Raw genomic sequence first — 21,920 nt, forward strand, 5'->3', positions numbered from 1 at the left:
AACTAGCATAGCTTCTCCAGAAGCCTTCCTCCCAAGGTTGATCCAAGTGCTCTCGACTCCTGAGTGCTGACCCACTTCCTTCTCTTATCTCAGGATCTGCAACTGTATCTCTCCAACCTGGCCAACCAGATAGACCGGGAGACAGGAATTGGGGATGTCCCCCTGGTGATCCTGTTGGATGACCTGAGTGAAGCAGGCTCCATCAGTGAGCTGGTCAATGGGGCTCTCACCTGCAAGTACCACAAATGGTAAGCGGGACTCAGGACCAAAGTCACCACAGTGGGAAGAGAGCCTGGTCGGTCCAACCTGTGAGCTTTCCATTGGGTCTGAATAGCAGAAAGCAAGTGTTAAAACGAGTCTAAGTAAACCTTTTTCCTCCTTCTCCCACAGTCCTTATATTATAGGTACCACCAATCAGCCGGTAAAAATGACACCCAATCATGGCTTGCACTTGAGCTTCAGGTAAGAACTGTGCCCTGGATGAACCTTCCAACCCTACCTAAGATTCTATAAACTAGTTAAATCCCAGGATCCAGCTAGAGGAAGGGGCAGTAGAGGGGCAGTAGCAGAAGGAAAGCGAATTAGGCGGGGCCTCTGGGCTGGGAAGAGAGATTAGGTATATTTGCCACGTCAGTGATGGGGTGGAGGAGACCCCTCGAGAAGAGGGAGAAACTGCAAAACTAGGGGCTGAAGCTAGGACGCTGTAATTTGGGTTCTCTGCCCACACACCACCTCCCCATCTGGGTCATTGGGGTCAGAGGGTTATCTGAAGAGGGTCACTGATTTGAGGGTCAGCTCTGCCTGCCCAGTGCTACTGCCCTGAGTTCTGCCGAGCCCGCTATTACTTGCAAAGAAATCCAGCGGGCATCAGTGGGAGGCAGGCAGGAGGAGGGACGGACTGGCAGGGGATGAGCACCGACAGTGTCCGCATTGCCGACCTGCATCCCCGACCCCATTCTCCCCATTCCTGGCTGCAGGATGCTGACTTTCTCCAACAACGTGGAGCCAGCCAATGGCTTCCTGGTTCGTTACCTGAGGAGGAAGCTGGTAGAGTCGGACAGTGACATCAATGCCAACAAGGAAGAGCTGCTTCGGGTGCTCGACTGGGTGCCCAAGCTGTGGTACCATCTCCACACCTTCCTTGAGAAGCACAGCACCTCAGACTTCCTTATCGGTACCGGGGTTCAGCTTCCGCCTTGGGGTCAGAAGGTGGCTTTCCTCTCCGACTTTGCCACCCGGTGGGATGTTCCCCTTTCTTTCTGGAGTCCTCAGCATGTAAAGGAGTGGCAAGCCTCGGGGCTTCAGACCCAGGTCCACTTAATGACTTAAGAAGTGTTCCCCTTGCAGTTAGCCCCATGATGGGGGCAAATCACTTCAACCAGCAGAAAGCTAACCCCACTCCCTCATTTTTCCCGCACTTAACAGGGAAAAGGAAGGAAAGTGTTTAGGAGGGAATGGAAGAGGTTCCTGTCACTCCCTCACCTTGCTTCTACCTTGTGAGGAAGCATGTTTAGGAGACTGCCAGCCAGGCAGCCGCTCCCACTAGTCTTGACAACAATCTCAGAGCAGCCTGACTCTAGATTTCTTTTATTCCCCGGCGCCTGGATGGCTCAGTCAGTTGAGTGTTCGGCTTGGTTTCAGCTCAGGTCATGACCGCATGGTTCGTGGGATCAAGCCCCGCACCAGGCTCTGTGCTGACAGCAGGGGCCTGCTTGGGATTCTCTCTCACCCTCTCTCTGCCCCTCCCCCACTCACTCCTGCTCTCTCTTTAAATAAATAAACTTAAAAAAAAATACATTTCTTTCACTCCTTTAGTTATCAGATCCCTCTGCCTGGTATTAAGAAGTAAAAGAGAGAGATGACTGGGGAGAGCTGAGTTCTCAGCCATCTCAATGGCCTCATCCTTTTCCCTAGGCCCTTGCTTCTTTCTGTCCTGTCCCATTGGCATTGAAGACTTCCGGACCTGGTTCATTGACCTGTGGAACAATTCTATCATTCCCTACCTACAGGAAGGAGCGAAGGATGGGATCAAGGTGAGCCCTACCCTCTGACTCTACTCAATCCCCAAGGTCAGGCTGTCCCACCAAACAAAGCAGAATATCTCTTCAAGATTAGACATGAGGCTACTATGATTAGTCAGGTTCTCTTCCTACTCTTAGGTAGAGTAAGGCCGTGCCTCCAGTCACCATTTAGCAAATGGCTATGGGAGGACTGTCTCTGTGGCCTGTCCAGTCCTGGGCCTTCTGTCTCCATGCCCAACTCAGACCTCTCTCTTAAGGATCAGAGCAGGGGCACCTGGGTGGCTCAGTCTTTTGAGCATCCGACTTCGGCTCACGTCATGATCTCACAGTTTGTGAGATCCCCACATTGGGCTCAGGGCTGTCAGTGCAGAGCCTGCTTCAGATCCTCTGTCGCCCCCCTCTCTGGCCCCTCCCCCACTCATACTCTCTCAAAAATGAATAAATATTTTTTAAAAAGAGGATCAAATAGAGAAATCACCAAGCTAAGAATTAAGTAAAACCCTACTATTAACTACTAATAAAAATGTTACTTTGGCCCAGTTCCATAACCTTTTTAAACATCCTTCTGTAGAAGAAAGGAGATAATAAATTCTGCTCTGCCTAAATCACTGGGTTGTTTTGAAGATGTGAAATATGTGAAAAGATTTTTAGAAGTTAGAATAAGAAGGATGCAAATAAGAATGCAAAAGGAAGAGGTCATTTTATTAAAACATCCCCAGTTTTTTTTTCCCGTGAAGTAGGACATAATGATCACTATAGTCTATTCCAGCCCTAGTGAACTATAATGCAATGTCTGGACCCCTATTGGCCATATATTTTCCATAAAAGTAATTTGTTATTGGTGTACCCGAGTGGCTCAGTTGGTTAAGCATCTGATTTCTACTCACGTCATGATCTTATGGCCTGGGTTCAAGCCCCACATCAGGCTCTCTGCTGTCAGGGTATACAGCCTGCTTTGGATCCTAAAAAAAAAAAATACGAAAAAGAATAAAAAATAAAACATAAATAGTAATTTGCTATTGTAATAGATATCCCCTAAGGACATGGTAAATTTCTAGAGACACTTTCTATGAAACTGATGCCAGAAAACATTATTTCACTTAATTTTGCATTAAGCAGGTTCCAGGTTCTGAGCTGTCAGCACAGAGCCCAACATGGAGCCTGAACTCATGAACCTCGAGATCATGACCTGAGCCAAAGTCAGATCCTTAACCCAACTGAGCCACCCAGGTGCTCCAAAGTCAGAATTTTTTTTGTGAGATATGATTACTAAGGGTACCTGGGTGGCTCAGTCAGCTGAGCATCTGACTTTGGCTCAGGTCATGATTTCACAATTCGAGTCCAGCGTTGGGCTCTGTGCTGCCAGCTCAGAGCCTGGAGCCTGCTTCAGATTCTGTGTCTCCCTCTCTCTCTCCCCCTCCCCCAATCACACTCCATCTCTCTCTCTCTCTCTCTCAAAAATAAATAAACATTAAAAAAAAATTTAGAGCCGCCTGGGTGACTGAGTCGGTTAAATTTTAGCTCAGGTCTTGATCTTCTGGTTCGTGAGTTCAAGCCCCACATTGGGCTCTGTGCTGACAGAGCCTGGAGCCTGCTAAGGATTCTGTGTCTCCCTCTCTGCCCCTCCCCACTCATGTGCTCGCTTTCTCTCTCTCTCTCAAAAATAAACAAACATTAAAAAAAATTTTTGACTTAAAAATTTTTAAACACTTTAGAAGAAGATATGATTACTAAAGTGGGAGAATTTCTTACTCAGAAAGTAAAATTATGGGACCATAAGATGGGTACATGTTAAGTATTTAACACAGTCTACCAAATTATCCTCCAAAGGAGTTTTACCAGCTGACACCAACTTACTTCTTTTGTTGGGAAACTCAGAAAATTCCATGGGGGATCAGAGCCTCAAGGCTTTCCATTTAGGAAGTCCGTATGACCATCAGGAGACTGCATGAGCAAGCTTCTACCTGTGGATTCCTCTGCCAGTACTCACATTTCCCCTTCTATCCAGGTCCATGGACAGAAAGCTGCTTGGGAGGACCCAGTGGAGTGGGTCCGGGACACTCTTCCCTGGCCATCAGCCCAACAAGACCAGTCGAAGCTGTACCACTTGCCTCCACCTACCGTGGGCCCTCATAGCATTGCCTCACCTCCCGAGGATAGGACAGTCAAAGATAGCACCCCAAGTTCTCTGGACTCGGACCCTCTGGTGAGTAGAAGCCATTCTAAGGTAAAAGTAAGAGTATTATGGAATTGAACTCTTCGTGCATACCCTGATGGACACTGAAGGGTATCAGCAAGCCCAGGGCTAGGAGGAGGTCAGTGAGGAGCTCAACTCTCAGAATCCTGGGTTATAAAGATCATATGCCTGCAACCTAGCTTAAGCTAAATAATAATGCATGCTGGCAAGATATACTCTAGTAAAGAGCCAAGTCTCAGGCAGATCCCAGGTAGGATGCATGGTCACTACCTCTCCCTCTATGCTCTGGTGCTGTCCTGAGGACTGCCTCAGCTCAGTGGATTTCATGAGCCCCTGTAAGAAGCAGTCTGAGACAAGTGACCAACTAGGGGCAAATATTTGCAAGGCTTGTAACCAAAAGAGGATTGGTATCTAGAGTATATAAAACTTCCCGGGGCACCTGGGTGGCTCAGTCAGTTAAGTGTCCGACTTCAGCTCAGGTCATGGGTCCAGTCGTGGGTTCGAGCCCCGCGTCAGGCTCTGTGCTGACAGCTGGGAGCCTGGAGCCTGCTTCGGATTCTGTGTCTCCCTCTCTCTCTCTGCCCCTCCCCGGCTTGCACTCTGTCTCTCTCTCTCTCTCTCAAAAATAAACAGTAAAAAAAATAGAATATATAAAACTTGCCACAAAATTTCCAAATAGAAGAATGGACAAAAGACATGAATAGGCATTTGACTGGAGGAAGTGCAAACGGCCAATAAAAATATAAAAAGATCCGTAACCTCTCTAGTAATTGCGGGAATGCACATCCAAATAAGGAGGTAACCATTTCACACTGCAAAAATAGTGTGTTTGGAAGCACAGGCTTCCTACTCTGCTGGTGGGAGTGTTCATTAGCAAAGTCATTTTCGAAGATAACTTGGCAGCTTATATTAAAATTTCAATGTGCACAACTTCTGTGACCTTGCCATTTTACCTTGCAAGAAATTCTTCCACATAATACACTTTTATTTCAATTTTGACTTTGTTAAAAATGTAGTTATCTGTGTAAAAAAAAAAAAAGCCATTAAGTTGGAAGACTGTTAGTGATCATGTAAATAAAAGGGTAGAGAGAAGATTCGATAAAGAACCAACCAGGCGTACTTAGCTAAAATGGAGGGTCATAGTCTTGAAGAACCAGGGGAGAGTGAGAGGTAAAGAGGGAAGAAGGAAGGAGGTGAATGACACTGAAGAGTTTAGACTTGACACAGAGCACTAGGGTACGTGAGCCAGGGGAATCTGGTTCATGATAACACTGGTTATCATCTATTGGAAGAAGTTGACAGACACAGATGTTCTTAGGGCCACTTTGCACATCCCTCCCAATATTAGTCAGTGTGTACGCGCCTTCTGTCCTTTTCTAGAGTGTGAGCGCCCTAGAAGCAGAGGGGGTCTCCGCTGTTTGGGCATCAGCTCACGGCAGGGCACCTTATGTCTCAGCCACACTCCTGAACATCACACGCACATGCTTACAGACAGGGTTTAAGTAATCATTGCTGCTCTTTCTTTCTTTCTTTCTTTCTTTCTTTCTTTCTTTCTTTCTTTCTTTCTTTCTATTTATTTTGAGAGAGAGAGAGTAGGTGCAGGGCAGGGGCAGAGAGAGAGGGAGACAGGGAAACCCAAGCAGGCTCCACGCCTTCAGTGCAGAGCCCGATGCAGGGCTCAATCTCATGAACCTGAGATCATGACCTGAGCCAAAACCAAGAGTCGGACGCTCAACTGACTAAGCCACCCAGGTGCCCCTTCACTGCTGCTTTTTCATGAGCCACTTGTAAACTCTCTGGGCTCTAAATCACTTACGAAACAAGAATCAGACCCAGGATCTAGATTGTATTAGGTTTCCCTTCTGGGGGCGGGACCCTGAGTCCCAACACTCATTAATCCATCCTTTTGCCCTTTTTAGATGGCCATGCTGCTGAAGCTTCAAGAAGCTGCCAATTACATTGAGTCTCCAGATCGAGAAACCATCCTGGACCCCAACCTCCAGGCCACACTTTGAGGGCCCAACAGTCCCTGTCACCCCGGACAGCAGAATGCCGGCAGGAGCGACGTTCTCTCCTCCTCTCCCCTCTCTTCTTCCAGAGCACTGGCTCTCCGGCCCAAGAGGAGAACAGGAGGGGGAGGAGGAGGTGAAGGAAAAGGGCAGGTTCTTGGTGCTGCACCTTCGAGAACTTCCTAGGAAGGACTGGTGGGGTGGAGTTTAGAAACTTGTGTCCCCTAGATCCATTTACTGGCCTCCTCTCATGACTTTGGGGAAAAGATGATTCTGGGTCTTTTTCCTTGATTTCTTGTCTCAATTAGAAACTCCTAGGCTTTCTGGGGAGGGGCTCAGAAGACATCAGCAAAACCTGCAGCAGTTCCTAAATGATTCTCATGAACAGCTCTGAGAGAGACAGCCCTGTGTGGGGAAACCTGAGGGAGGTGGAAGCTCCCCAGAATTTCTCACAGACCCTTCCGAGTTCTGTCACCACTGCCAATCACTCTTCTTCCCCCAGAGATCTGGCTGGAGCCAAGAAAAAGAAGCATGTGGTTTAAAAAATGTTTAAATCAATCTGTAAAAGGTATTTAAAAAAAAAAAAAAAAAAAAAAAGGAAAGATGAAGCTGGAGAGAGAGGAAACAGTTGCCAAGGTAGAGAGAGCACTGCCCATCCCTGGATGACATAAGGGATGATGACAAGATGGCTGCCTATCTCAGAAGTCACCACACCACAAAAATAACATTCCAGCCTTCAGAGAAAGACTGCTAGCCCTGTCTTACACCCTTTAATTTAACATGCATGACCGTCAATAAACCCTACTTTTTTTATTTTTTATTTTCGCTTTTTGTTTCATTTCTTTTTTTTCCCCTCCCATATGCCTATTGATTTTCCTTTTCTTTCTTTCTTCCTTTCTTTCTCTCTTTCTTTCTTTCTTTCTTTCTTTCTTTTTTTCCTTTCTTTCTTCCTTCCTTTCTTTTGTCCCCCCCCCATCTCCTCTCATGCCCACAAAATGCTTGGATTGCTTTTCCTGGGCCTAATTTGGCTTTGCCAAGTGGGTTTTCTCTGGAGAATCTGTTGCCATCTAACTGGCCCTAGCTAGGTACCTGCCACCCCACTATCTCTGGCGTTCTTGGGACTTATATGAGACATGAAGCATTGGCTCAGACAGAAGTAGTAGAAGAACCTTGACTTCCCTTTTGAGAAAGCACACGTTTTGCTTGGATGCTCAGCTGTCAGTCTCTGACTTAAAAGGGTACCGTCCCGTGTTGATAGAAGATCTACTCTGAGCTTCACACTGGACTGGGAGGAAAACCAGGAAACTAGAACTATTCCTTTGTCTTGTGGCCTGTTTGGCCCCTCACTGCCCTATTCTGATGGCACCCACTCTGCTCGACTGAATCCAAAATCCCTAGCTGGCCTTTACTATTTGTTTTTGACAAGTAAATACTCACCTATAAGAGACTGGACATCCGTGTGAAATACTCCCAATCAGAATGTAAGGCTCAAGGAATTTGATTTGGTGGCAAAGATCTGCCTTCCAAAGGGATCCACCTGTAGCAGAAGTTGCCCCAAAGGTCTGGCAGTCTGTATGCCTTCATTCAACAAACACGGAGTACTCACTGTCTGTCAGTCACTAGGTTTAAAAAAAAAAAAAAAATGACGAGACTTGAGCCCTTATATTCACAACCTAGTAGGAAATCGTAACCTCCATTAAATGCACATCTTCTTATCTAGACCCTCAGGATCATCTCAGAAATGTAGCCAAAACCCAAGTTGCCAGCTAGAAAGAAGCCTTTGATTAGATGTCCAATACACGGGGGGTAGAAGGTCTGGGGATCAGTCAAGATGGACCCTGAAGGACTATGGAATCTTGCTTTATCTCAAGTGGGCAAGTTCTCTTTCCGCCATTTCTGGAAGACCCTGTGGGACCAGATCCAGGTTGAACTGCCTGGTGAAGATGAAGTCTCAGGGTTCTGCAGATCAAAGATATGTGATCAGCCTGGGTCCAAGCACTTGTTGTTCAGATTCCTAAGTAGCACAAGACCTTATCAGAACTTCTAGGCGTACGAACCTGGACCATTCTGTCCTCCCCAACCAAGGAATACATGCATCGGACTCTTCACATCAGGATATTTCAATTTAGGTCCAAAAGATGGTTCGGGTTGCTCCCCACGAAAGCTTCTGCATTCACCTGGTAGCTCCCAGGGATGACAGGGTCCTCTATGATGGAGACTATTACTGCTTTTGCTGCTAAGTCCGTGAGCTGTGAAGATCCCCAACCAACTCAGCTGTAAAATATGCAATTCTGTGGTGGGAAGAGGATGTTTGTTCAAGGATGGTGCTGAAATCACTGCCTTAAGGTCTCTGCTGTGCAGAATGAGGACACCCCAGAGCGGGGTGTTCTAACTTGGAAGGAAGGGAAGACCGGATGGGCCTTCTTTGGACCGAGGCCTCTTCTGAACCCTGTCCTTAGCTCCAGTCCCATGGCAAGGCTCAGACTTGTAATGCCACCTTGATAAGGTGGTTGAGCCTTTAATTCTCTACTTTCTGGTGCTGCCCAGCCAGTGCCTTCTAGCATGGATGTTACTGGCTACTTGAGAAAAAGGAAAGGGGAGAGCCCCTTCCTCCATTCCAACTGCCTCAGACCTCCAAAGGGATTCTTGTCTCCCTGGTAACCATGGATACCACCGGGAATTTTCCTTGGATCCTCAACAGGTTGATTCTGGAGGCCTCTCCTGGTATGAATTTTAATCTCTATTCTTGGGACCCACCACCCTCTACTCTGAGTTGACTGCTGCATTTAGCCCAGGTCTCTAGTTGCTTTCCTCCAAAAAGCGTGTTCCCGTCTAATGAGGTAGCACTGCAGCCTCAGCTTTCCCTCTGGAGCCTGGGACCCTGTTTACAGTTGCGCACTTGGGCCCCTCATTGTGGGGATCTATCATCTCACCAAGGAATCATGGTTATGTGGCAACTGCAGAAGGTTGAGCCTCCTCATGGTGCTATAACCCCTTGGGGTGCTCATCCAGACTTCTCTGAAGCAGAAAAGCTGAGCTCCCCCTTACTGCCCTGGAATTGATGGCAAGAGCAAATCCACAGCATTCTCTCCTACCTACGCACGTGCTTCTTAGTTGAGGCTACTGGGATCCCTCCAAAAATGAAAACTGGGTCCCCCAGCTAAATTCTCAGCCCCCAGGCACCTTCAGAAGAACCCAGCCTGTCTAGGACTGGGATGTGTGCTCTCCCCTTCCTCTCCAGACCCTCATCTCCATTCCTCACCAAAGTGGGCTAGCAGAGGACATGGGTCAATACCCAAAATCAACTTCTGAGGAGAGCCACAACTGCAGGAGAGGTTCCTCAGCAGAGTCCCTCTCATTTCTGGATGAAGACAACCAACACATTTTGTCCAGTGTATGTGTTTCTCAATCCCTGCCTAGGCATTGAAAATAAAATACTAGGTAATTGGAGGCTAATATGGGACCTGATGTCTGTGTGTGTGTGTGTCTCTCTCTCTCTCTCCTTCACAAGAGCAGTTTGCTGTTGCTGGTTCCTATCTTCTGAGGCTTCAGAATATTTTTTTAAAAATCTATGCTTTGTGGCAGCTCTACGGTGCTTATCTCTGTCTTTGTGTGAATCCTTATACCAATGTCTTTTTCGTGTAGTCTAACCATTGGGAAGCTAGAGGCTAGCAAGGAAGAAAGATTTGCTGTCCGCGGACAGACCCTACAGTGAAGTCCTTATTGATTGCCATGCTACATTTGGTTTTAAATTACCAGCCTTCTAACTAATCTGCTCACGGCCCGTAAGGGTTTCAGACAAAATAGTGACTTTTTTTTTTTTTTTTTTCATTTCACTTCTGGCTTTTTGGTTTTCCTGGTTTGCAAGATTCCCGATGGACCTTCTCTCCCCACGTCTTCACTTCTGGCTCCCTGAGACCAGGGTCACACTATACAGAGGGACGCCCCCTTTTAGTCTGGGATGTAACTAGTTTCTGTAGTATTACAAAAGAGTAGGAAGAGAACAGCCTGCTCTTCCTCACAAACGCCTCACGTCATCGCCTGACAACGCACATACAGAAATTCTGCTTATAGGTAAAATTTGCCATACTGAGTGAGATTTGGTCCTACAAGCCAGCATCAAGAGACCTACAGGAGGCTCTATGGTCTCTTTATTGCACGGTGTTTGGGAAAGGAAGCTGTTCTTGTCCTAATCACACATTTGTCATGGGGTTCAAGTGCTAAAGTAATCCACATCACCAAATGTAACTCCTCACCATAACCTTTTTTTCTTATTCCTGGGCCTTAGCTGAGCTGAAGCTAATAAGTAGACTATCATAAGTCAACCCCACAAATGGGGTGAAATGTGTTTTTCCAGAGGGTTTACTGATGGATATACTGATTTAATCCTGGTACACTCTTTCGATGACTAGTAACTACTAGCGAGTTCTGGCTACTAGTGATTCATGACTCCACTAAAGAGGCCATAAGTAATAAAATGGTCTTAGGGACACTGTTCCCCAAAGGCCAACGCCTGAAGATACTGCCCTTTATACTTGAATCAGCTTTATATATTCATGAGTCCTCAGCCAACCTGATCAGGGACATATGGGGCCACCAACTTAGCTCTCTCCGCTGCTGCTGATCCACGTGTGCGTGTGTGCTCAGCCTAGCCCTGGAAGCAAGCACTGCCAGCCATGGACCCTGGCAAACAGAATAAACTGGAAGATGAGGACACCAATGGAAGCTGCACAGAGACCATTACAGCTGAAAATTAAACCTATGTATACTGGATCCTCCCAGTTTGATGTTTTGGCTATTTTTCTTCTTCTTTTTTTAATGTTTATTTATTTTTGAGAGAGAGTGAGAGTATGAGTGGGGGGGGGGGGGACAGAGAGAGGGAAACAGAGGATCCAAAGCGGGCTCTGTGCTGACAGCAGCAAGCCCGTGGTGGGGCTCGAACTCAAGAACCATGAGATTGTGACCCAAGCCAAAGTCTGGCACTTAACCGACTGAGCCACCCAGGTGCCCCTTGGCTATTTTTCTGAATGATTATGCCATGGAGAATTTTCTGTGACAAGAGTGGCCAGGGAAGTAAGTGAACTCTTGCTTCCTTGATTCAACTTTTTAGTGGTTTTCAACCTGTGTTTCCAGACCAGCAGCAGCAAGCACTGGGAACTTGTTAAAAATGAGATTCACAGGCCCCATCTCAGACCTACGGCATCAGAAACGAGGGAGAGGGCCCAGCAATTTGTTTTAACAAACCCTGTTGGTAATTCTGATGCATGCTACAGTTTGAAATTCACTTTTTAAAAGGGAAAGCCAAGTAGCAGAATCCCCATGCTGAGGGGCTTCAGGACTGAAAATTAGAAGGTCGCGGGTTATAATTCAGACTCTAATATTAATTTCAAACTCACCTTTCTTGTGCTTCTTTATGTTTCTGTTTTTCCTTTCATTTAACACCGAAAAGGTACGTGTGCCTTTGGGTAGACATTAGGGGGGATGCTGGCCTCTCTTCTAGCTGAACGCAATCTTCAGAGAAAAGTATGGCTCTGAAATTTTTACCTGGGAAACTAATGGGCTGTCACAGAAAAAAAAAAAAAGCAGTCGGAGGTCTCTTCCAGATTGCTCTTCTGCTGGATTATTTGTGTCTACAGTGAGCCTTTTTCTGATTATATAATAGGATAAGAAAAGGCAGAAAATCTCATTTGTATTTCCATGGCAACTTGTTCTCTTAGCAACAAGCCCTCTCCTTTCGCTGAGTTCTAAAGGCACTTCTGGGTCTGAGAACCTGGCCAGAACTTCCTTCCCCAAGGCAGCTGGAGGGCTTGAGGACCCCAGGAAGATCCCTTCTCCATGCTCTGCTCGGCTCACAGGAGAGACTGAAACACAATGAAGATGTGGGACAGGGGTAACTAAGTCCCTGGGCCCATCCTTTCCTTCCTCACACCAGGACTTGGGTACAGACCTACTCAGACACAGTGATGGAATAAAATCTTAACAAACAAACAAACAACCCTGAAAGGAGCTTCTTACCTTTCCAGATTCACGGGGTAGCTGATGGGACCATAGGGTAGATGGGGGCTGTTTACAACTGGTTCTGTCTCAAGTTTGTCAGTTTTGCCTGAGAGGGAGCTTATGGATAAAGGACGAAGAAATGTGCTAGTACTAGGCCTCTTGAAATTTAGAACCAAGGGTCTGGAGGAGGAACTAAGGCTGGAAGAAGGCGAGTGTAAAACTATTGCACTAACATCACCCCCTCAGTCCCCAAAAGGCTGATGATGGGCCTTTGATCATCTCCTGTGGGGTCATTCTGCTTTCCTGCCATTCCTTGGAGATGGAGGGTGTTGGATAATAAGCCAAGAGCTCCCATATCCCAGCCAATATATGGTTACTGCTGTGCAGTAGCCTCCCACTTCCTAATGTTTTTTGTTACCGTTGTTTTTTGTTTGTTTTTCTTTTTTAACAGAACAATCTTTTTTTTTTTTTTTGATGAATTCCAACCCCTGCTAGATTCCTTCCCTCCCCCCACCTCACCCCCATCCTGTTTTAGGCAGCGCTGTTTACGTGATGGAGTCTGTGTTTCTCAAATGCATGCCGACCCTCAGGTGGAAAGCGGGCAGGAATTTTTCAAGAGGTTTTTTTTGGGTTTTTTGGTTTTTGTGGTTTTTTTTTTTTTTTTTAATTTATTGGACATAAAGCCCCAGACCAGGATATGTGTGTGTCTGTGTGTTTGTGTTTTTTCTCATTTGACCCTCGCCTCTTTTTAAATCTACCCCCTTTTATAATCTAGTGTAGAGAAAGCAAATTTGAATCTGGAAAGCAAACCGTTGTATATAGTTGCGGTAACAATCATGAAGAGAGCTGGGCTGTCTGCTCAGTAATTTGTTTTAAGAAACAAATTGATTGAAAATCAAATCCATGCCAGGCCAGCTGAAGAGGCCTTCTTCCATCACTGCCAGAGGCCCCTCTCATGAGGTTCCTCTGTCCATCAGGCTTGTCTCCTCCCAGCAAGATTCATCTGTTCCATGCCATTTGCGTTTCAATAAAGCTATCTCCTGTATTGTCCACTGGTTCTATCTAGTTCCCTCTCTGTCTGGTTTCTGTCTCCATTTATCTTGTGGCCCATTCCTGATCTGCAAGGTGAGACTACTGGTAGTCATTTGCCTAACCAAGAGGTAAACCTCACCTGCCTGGAAATGTTTGATCCTCAAATCCTAAGCAGGAGTTCTGGACCCCTTTGGTTGGGAAAGGGGTGGATGTGGTTCCTACTTGCATGCTGTGGACATAGCCTCCTTCACCAGCCCAAAATTCAGGGTTCTTGAGTCCTCCATCCACTGCCACAATGTTTGAAAATCGACCACCCTCTGGACTTTCCTAAGTTTTCTTCCAGGGGTGAAGGCAAATTAACCGATGAGAAAAGAAGCTGTTCTAATGGAACAAGGAAAGAAGGAAAAGAAGTCCTACGATTCCCTACTATGGAATTTCGAGCTCCGAGAAGCAATCTTTTTTTCCCCCTATGAAATTGTAGTAACACAACCCACCTGTCCTCTAACATGGGAGGTGACAAAATATGTTTAGAGCTATCCTCAAATCAAGGAGTCAATCTTTAGGAAGATACTCAGATGAACCGACAACCCCAGATCACTATCAATTTAGCAGCCACAGGCCTAGAACTAGGTGAGGAATTGCCACCTGGTTTCCTCTGCCACTTGGGAGAGTCAGAGTTCCTAGAAACCATTTTAAGGCACTCAACCTGAACAGCTACTAAAAATGACCTGTTTCTCTCTGGTCTAGCGCTTCCCACTCCCAATAACATATCATTCCATCCATCTGGCACTACATGCTCACCAACCTGCCCTGATTCTTTTTTAATTTGCAATTTAATTTTTTTTTGTTAATTCTGCCCTGCATTCTTCACTCCTCTCGATAATCCTCTCCACTCGCTCCAGTATTTAGAATTATCTCTATTCTTTCAGCCATTTCCTGTGACCAGCCGTGGGATATCCATATTAAACTAGTCTTGTTCCTTCATTCCTTAAACGTCCAGCACAATTTCTCTGGGGGAGAAAAAAAAAAAATTATACATTCTCAACGAATAGTTGATTCATTCTCAAATAGACATTCAAGTACTTTCTCCGGAGGAAAGAAATACCATTTCCCACGCAGGTGCCCTCTCCTGGCCAGACGTTCCAATTTTGAAGTTGGGCTCAACTAGGCTGGAAAACCAGGGGGTTGGGTCTATGGCAGGTGACCACTCCCCGCTGCTCCATCCACTTCAGTTTCTTTTCCCCCTACCTTTGAATTCTTGAGCCTGAGATGAAGAGGCTCGCTTGAGCCACTGTTGTTGTTGTTGTTGTTGTTGTTGTTGTTGTTTTTCAGTGTTTGAGGGGGCGAAAAAGGCTGGTTTAAAATAACTATTTCTGACCCAGAACTCTCTCCTTAAAGCCCTCTACACCCATTCCCATCTCAACTCCTCTCTCCTAACACTGTAGCTTATACCTGAAAGATCCATGAATCTAAAGTCCTCTATCATAGGCTTTGTTCCAAGTGAGTTTACTAACTTGCTGTTCCACTCAGGAAAACCCCCTAACCTCTCTGGAGCTCAGTTTTCACAAAAATGCGAAGCGATTCTCGCGGGAAAAGGTGCAGTTTTCGTCCATACGGCAGGAGGCGCTGTCTCTGGAGGTTTAGACCCATTCCCCGCCCCCTTCTAGCTCCCGCCCGACTCTGGTGCGCAGGCGCGGCTTCGCGGATTGGCCGCGCGCGGGAGCCGTCATTCAGTGGCGGGTCCCGGCCGTGGGGCTGGCGGGCTGAAGGGAAGAAAGATGGCGGCAGCGGCGGCGGCTGGTGCGGCCTCCGGGCTGCCGGGTCCAGTGGCACAAGGACTGAAGGAGGCGTTGGTGGATACGCTCACCGGGATCCTATCCCCAGTGCAGGAGGTGCGAGCGGCTGCCGAGGAACAAATTAAGGTGCTCGAGGTGACAGAGGGTGAGTGAGGCGGGACCATCACGAGGATGTGTCGGACCTGGGCCGGCCGTACTGTCCGCTGACCGCAGCTCCGGACCGGCTGGGGACAAGGGGAGCCTGAGCCAGTGGAGATCTGGGCGCCGAGGCCCAGCAGGCAGGAGTGGGGCAGGAAGAGAGGATGATGTCCCCGGTGGCTGTGAAAGTCCCGGAGAGGGGAGGCGCGCCTGGAGGAGAGGGTCGGGAGAGGTGGAGCCTCGGAGGGGAGAGGGAGGGTGGAGACTTGAAAAGCTAGATGGAGCCTGGGATCTGCAGAGGACCGAGATGGAGCTAGACTTGCTGCTTTGGAGGAAGTCGCGCGGTCTGGGAAATATTTTTGAGTTCAGAACCAGGGTCTTTTGCTGTCCTCTTCGCCAGCTCGGTTGTGCTGGAATAGGAGTAAAGGGAGTTGTTAGAAGTGGTGAGAGGGCAGAGCCTTGAGAACGCGGCTATCAGAGCTTAGTAGATATCAAACAAGTTTCTGCTTCCGAGTTATAAACCTAGCTGGTCGGTTTACCTCTTAATGTTTTCCCAGAAATCAGATTCAGTGCATGTGCAGCTGATTCACCTTCCTGGCCATAGTCCCCTTTAATTTTCAAAATAATTTACACTTATTAAATACCCCTGTGTGCATTTCTATTTGGAGGAACCGATCATCCTTTGTCTTTGACTCTTTGTCCCGGTACTCCTATTATATGCTTTAAAGTGATGGAGAAAAAAAATAAACTATTGGTTTGAGATTGTCAATTTCCTGCTGAGTGGGCCTTTCACCAGGCCGCGTGTAACCACTTTGCGAAGAACAATTTGATCCTAAAACAGGAGAAGGGAAAAATCCTCTTGGTCTTTATGTAAGAAATATATCTGGTCTGTTAAAGGCTTCGCTGGAAGAACTGCAAATCCTTAGACTGTCTCCCAGCTCAGCCACCTCTTAAAGACCGCTTCCGAGATATGGGAGATTGTCCATGGTCTGACAAATCACACTCAAAACCTTGAGTTCGCGCTTCTCCTGGGATTAGGATTTTATTGAAAAGAACTTCAGACAAATCTCCCTTTAATTTTCCCTCACCGCATGAGAGAGCTATTGAAAATGAATTTCCTCCTATTGGAAATACGTTGAGATTTGGGATATAACAGGTTAAGGACCATTTTGAAGGCCTAATTGTAATTGTCATTGTTCTATAAAATGTCAGACCCTACAATAGGAGCAGTTGCTGGTTAGGAGAAAGCTCTTTGAGAACCATGCATAGATTGATTGGAGTTATTCTAGTCTCGGTAAAATTTTTGTATTCACATTGTCTCTGCCTCCCTTGGATGTGAAGGAGGAAGAGTGACAAAGCAAAGGAACCTCATCACATTCAAGTTACTACTTGAATAAAATTGACGGTCTGATGCCTTCCCTGAATGCTAGCCGGTGATCCTGGTGTCCCAAATGTATGTCTGGCACCTTCCTACAAAAAGTGAACCTGAGTGCATGTTTTAACTGCCCAATAACAGCTCCACTTGGGCTCTGATCCCTTCTCTAGCCAATGCCATGGTCTCATCTAGGCAAAGTCTAGGACTGTGTAAATTTCTTGAGAGCTTTTTGAAATTCTAGTCTCACTTTCTTCATCTTTTGGGGTCTTGAAATCTAAAACAGAATTGCAGAGTTTTGCATTTGATTTAGGCCACTGATGGGAATAGACTGAAACACACACACCTTAACTTACTGGTAATGTGCTCTCAGGCATGCTGTGCAACATGAAACGGCTATGATACAGTGACCTGATATCAGTGGTCTAGAACTAAGGCATATGACGCACAGGGTTAGGATGTGATGTACAGGGTTGGACCAAGTCTCTGGAGTTGATTGAAGTGCTTTGGACCCTTTGGAGGCTCTTTTTGTTTTTTAAATAAGTCCAATTCCTTATATTTACTTACAAACTATAAAAATTCACCCCTTTCAGTAACCTAGTTTTAGGTGGAGAGTGGTGAGCCATTCTTCAGATATAGTACCTTGCTTCTCTCCCTTCCTCCTTACCGCCTTTAACAAGTTATTTTTTGCCATTGGGTCCAGAGTACCTCCTGTCTTGTATTCTGTCTGAATCTCAAATGTTTCCTTAACATGGTCACTAGTTTCTTTTCCACTAGCCATTGCCTTCCTTTATATGAAAATGTAGCACCTGGCTTCCTAGCCAGAATTTAGCCAACCATCTGTCCTGATGAAACTGGTAGGATGTTGCTCCTGCTATTATATTAGAACATCCTGCAGGCCAGGGCAGGAGCATTCTTGCAAATGAGTGAACAAGATCATTTTCCACTCCTTTGGAGTTGCTTCACATTTTAGTTTTATCCTAGTGGAAGAAACCTTGCTTTCTGGTCCTCTGAAATACACTTCCTTAAAATTTGAAGTTAATGAGAAATCTGAGAGTTGGTATCCACTATTATTTATATTCTGGTAATCTTCTGATCTTTTTGGTTCTATGGGGCCAACATCAGGTGACAACCAAATCTGGTTGTTTCTAGTCCCTCTGTCCCCTCAAATAACTGTCTTTGGGAGCCATTTATTGTTGCCTCACACAGGAGACTGGCCCCAGTTGATCTTTAAGATTAACCAGTCTACTCCCTTTGACAAATAGGTGTACCACCTTCCTTGGTTGCCAGGTGATGACCCCTAGTCTTGGAGCTTAAGTGGAAGAATCTCTAACTTTGAGGGAAAGTCATTTGTTAACCCTCTGTTAAATGGAGAGACAAGAGAGGTTGACATGCTCTGACCAGATTCTTGGGTAGATGAAATTTTAAGAAACATTTATCCCAGAAAATAGGATTGAAGTTGCTGGAACCCAAAGCACATTCTGCTCCTGATTTGAGAAGCAGAGTGCAAGTTTGGAAGTTCCTCTATTATTACAGTATTCCAACAGATAATTGTTACCCTTTCTTTTCTCTTAGGAAGACTGAGATTTTGAGTTTGATGAACAGAGTTTGCAGGAATTTAGTTTTGCTTCAACAGAGTAAGAATAAGTCTTTTGATCTGTTAGAACATTCATCTAATTCTTGTTTTATTTAACACACGGAGTCATATAAAGCATTTTATAAACATAGTAATTAAAAAGATTGGGAAGTTTGCGAACTGCTGAAGATCTCTTACATCAGAGTCTAATGTTCTCTACTGAGCTTTTCTTTTTTGTCTGACTTATGAGAAGATCATGACTTTTGAGAATGTCACCTCTTTATTTTTGGTGTATTTATGCTTTACTTTTTTATATCTTAGAATGAAGTTTTTCCTTCTTTTCCTTCTTTCTCCGTTTTCCTCTAAGAGCAGCATCACCCAAGTGGTAGAATGAGTTGCTTTCATTCGTAAGCTCTAATTCTCCAGGCCAGCATAGCAGACTTTCTTACATAACCCAATTTAGACCCTAGGTCATTTTCTTCTCTTAGTTATTTCTTTTTGTCTATTGGAAGTGAAGGCATTTTTCCCTGCCATTTGTCTTTGACTTAGTCTTTTCTGTCTTGCTCCCAACAGATGCCTCACATAAAATACATTTTTTCCCTTCCATCACCACTATATTGAACTGGGGAGGGGGTAATGATCTCTCCCTCGCCTTTCCTGGCATTCAGATGCTGCCCATATATCAGTGTTGATTCCCCCATCTTAGATGCCTAGAGAGATGTTCCTGCTGGCTGGAAGTTTGCTTTCTGGTTCTCATGGGCACTTTTCTGGCTCTCTTACAGTGTAGCGTAAGCACTGTCACCTGCGAAGGGAGCCCCTCAAGGATCCAGACGCACTCCTGGGCATGTGGCGGGCACTGAGCCGAGCGGAAGGCGGCCACGCTCGGAAAAAGGCCAGTGGTGGAGTTTTCTTTTTCCTTTCAGCTGTGGTTTTGTGGTGCTCACCAACCTCCATAAGAAAAGGGGGGCTTTTCCAGAGCTATACTCAGAACTACGTCCTTTCCCAACCAAACCCTATTCACAGTTCTTCTTAGTAGTAGCTTCCCTGACTGTCAAAGCACTGCCAAGTCTCATGTCTCTCTAGTGACCCTTAAGTCCAGTGGCATATGTTTCTTAACTTCCCCTTTATCCTCCGTGCTCTCCTTTGGATCTTCCCTTCGAAGCCAAGTTTTAGATAATGTTTTTGCCTAGTGAGGTGAGAGGAGAGAAAGAGGAGCAAGGATAATGATAGGGGGGAGCAAAAGACTAAAACCCCAGAGAATGAGCTAGGGAAGGAGGGCAAAGGCTTTCTTGGAAAGGAAGTCAGAGGATACCATTTTGTGCTGGATGAGAGTATACTCAGGAACCTGTAGTCAGGGTGAAAACGCAGGTTGACAGAATGGGTTTATCTTACTTCATCTTGGGAAAAGAAACCAGACAAAAATGGCATTAGAAAGCTAACTTCTTACAACCCATTTGAATGTCCCCTTTCGGCTTAATTGATTGTAGATTGAATCTTAGTTTAATCTGAATTGCTGTTTTCAAAGCAAGACAAAATAAAACAGCTGTGTATGTCGGTGTTTCTTGTACTTTTCCTGCCTTAACCATCCCAAAGCAAGTTATTCAGCAGTTCTTTCTAGTTTATGTTAAAGACACCAATCAGCAAAACTGGAAATCCCCCAATACACACTAATATAAGTAAAAGTACCTTTTCTTTATAGACATACTTAGTTGTATTTCTTCAAAAAATATGTGGTCTCTGTTAAGTGAGTATCTGTAAGTAGAATTTTTACTACCTAACAGAAATCAGTGGACAGGAGCAACCATATTGATGGTTTAAAACATGTCAGAGAACTTGAGGGTTTTTTTTCTGGCTTTTCCTTATGTGCGTTAGTTTTAAAGCAGAGTTCACCACACCACCGCTATCACTCCTTGTAAATAGTTCTTACAGCTTTTAAGTAAACTAAAGTTTTATGGTATGAAAATCTTCTATGGTGACTGATATCTCTGTATTTCTAATGGGCATATAGTCTAGGCAGAATAGGAAATACATTAAACAGGAAATAGTATTAAATAAATAATAATTGAATTTCACTCTTACATCCCCCTATAACCTAATGCAAGTGAGTTCTTGGTCTTTGAAATTTTGGGATTTCCAAACTAGAGCTGATCATGTGACCACTGTTTTTGAAACTGTGGGAGCCTGTAGAAAAGAAAATCTGTTCTGTTTATCCAGTCTTTAGTTAATGGTGATTATAGTCTTTGAAGATTTTCTTTCTCATTAATGCTTTTCAGCAGAGAGTTATATACTTGAACTTTCAAGCTTCTTCTTTCCTGTGTGGAGGAAATAAGCTTTCAGAGAAATTTATCTTATAATGTTTGTTGTAAGTACAGATCCCCTGGTTGACTTAGGTTTCTGTGCCCCTCATGGATCTTAACCTTCTGATGATCTCTTACTCTCACCATCCCTTGCAATCTCAGTGATGCATGAAGCGAAGTGATCAGTGGAAATTGGGGTGTGATCTTTGATGATCGTGATACTAGATCTTGTATTAGAGTGGATAGCTCCCAGCTATTGTGATCGTTACCAGAGTACTGCCTACCTTCTTCTGGCACTGGTATGGAAGAAATGTATTCACACTACACTTTTCTTCCAAAGGAATAGACTTGATATTCTCAGGTTCATGAGAAAGGACCCCCAAATAGTGGCAAGACTTAGGTGTAGAGTTTGCCTGGTCTTCATGCTATAATGATTCTTCTAATTGGTACCAGTGTTGCCTGGTGGAAAATGCATGGTTCCTTGTCCGTTCTGTGAGCCTTAGTGTTGACCCTACAACTGTAACAGTATCTGTGCTTTCATTGAAAAAGTAATTATTCAGATTTGTTTAAATTTTAAAGTCCCACCTCAAGTTTCAAACCCTTTCAAAAACTCTCATTTTTATAACCCGGTATCTTTTCCACATTGTATGAGTAAAGATTTTGTTCATCTTGATCCCATTTTAGTTTGTCTCTATAGTAATGATCCAAAAATTGTGCTCTTGCCAGGAATATTAAAACCCATATCATAATGGTCCATGCAAAAGTTGAAATATGTGCTTTACAAGAAAATACTGTACGGGCCATATAATTTATGAATATATATAGATCATCCTTAAAGATGTCACATAATTGTCACAGAACTGATTGACTATTTCCAGGGATGCTAAACCTGGGTGGACAGTAACTTCTAAACAGACTAGGGGTTATAAAGTTAACATCCATCATCACACTAAGTATCTGAAGTCAAAGGAAGTGGGGGTCCCTTTACAAGTGCTCTTTTCTCCCTTCTCCTTCTTTAATTGGATTTCACACATGCATTTTAGAGAGCTTTTTTACCATTAAACTTGAACTTTGGTTGGTATCCACAAGGTCTTCCAGAATTATATCTGATTCATGTGTTTTAGTCCATTCTGAAAGTTGACTCCCATATCTTTAGGTTGTAGGCACCTACTATTTTTCCCATTGTAAATAAGTTTCATATGTACCAGAGTCTGAACTATCTAAACTAATCCTAAGAATTAGGATGGACTTCAGTATTTTTAGAGGTAATTCTGCAGGTTTGAAGTGTTTACTTGTGATTTAATCACTTGACTAAATGCTTTAGAGAGAAAGTGGCCTCTTTCATGGTGTTCTTGCAAAAATTACTCTTTCCTGAGTGAAAAGATAGGTGCCATAAGATTGTGTCAAAAACTGCAGCTTAGGGGCACTGGGTGGCTCAGTCAGTTAAGTGTCGGACTCTTGATTTCGGCTCAGGTCATGGTCTCA

The 21,920-nt window shown here is 44.9% G+C and overlaps 2 protein-coding genes and 1 long non-coding RNA gene across 13 annotated transcripts in view; 2 read left to right on the forward strand and 1 right to left on the reverse strand.

The window, feature by feature from the left end:
- Positions 1-9,683, forward strand: part of NAV1 (neuron navigator 1) — a 246,071-nt gene extending 236,388 nt beyond the window's left edge. For all 11 annotated transcript variants that reach the window (XM_023247662.2, XM_045049028.1, XM_045049024.1 and 8 more), the window contains 6 exons: positions 94-248; positions 391-462; positions 978-1,174; positions 1,915-2,033; positions 4,030-4,227; positions 6,138-9,683. In XM_023247662.2, the coding sequence (XP_023103430.2) occupies positions 94-248; positions 391-462; positions 978-1,174; positions 1,915-2,033; positions 4,030-4,227; positions 6,138-6,233 (837 nt within the window). In that variant the 3' untranslated portion in view covers positions 6,234-9,683. The remainder of the gene's footprint in view (positions 1-93; positions 249-390; positions 463-977; positions 1,175-1,914; positions 2,034-4,029; positions 4,228-6,137) is intronic.
- On the reverse strand, positions 2,703-5,800 carry LOC123382854. Its single transcript, XR_006591925.1, has 2 exons — positions 5,172-5,800; positions 2,703-2,983 (listed from the first exon to the last, which is right to left on the reverse strand). It is a non-coding gene; the product is annotated as an uncharacterized LOC123382854 (long non-coding RNA).
- Positions 9,684-14,981: 5,298 nt separating the features above from the next.
- IPO9 (importin 9) overlaps positions 14,982-21,920 on the forward strand; it is a 56,676-nt gene continuing 49,737 nt past the window's right edge. Inside the window, exon 1 of the mRNA XM_003999369.5 lies at positions 14,982-15,197. Coding sequence (XP_003999418.1) covers positions 15,035-15,197 — 163 coding nt within the window. The 5' untranslated portion in view covers positions 14,982-15,034. The remainder of the gene's footprint in view (positions 15,198-21,920) is intronic.

The sequence above is a fragment of the Felis catus genome, chromosome F1 (assembly GCF_018350175.1).
Source record: "Felis catus isolate Fca126 chromosome F1, F.catus_Fca126_mat1.0, whole genome shotgun sequence".
Classification (NCBI taxonomy): Eukaryota; Metazoa; Chordata; class Mammalia; order Carnivora; family Felidae; genus Felis; species Felis catus.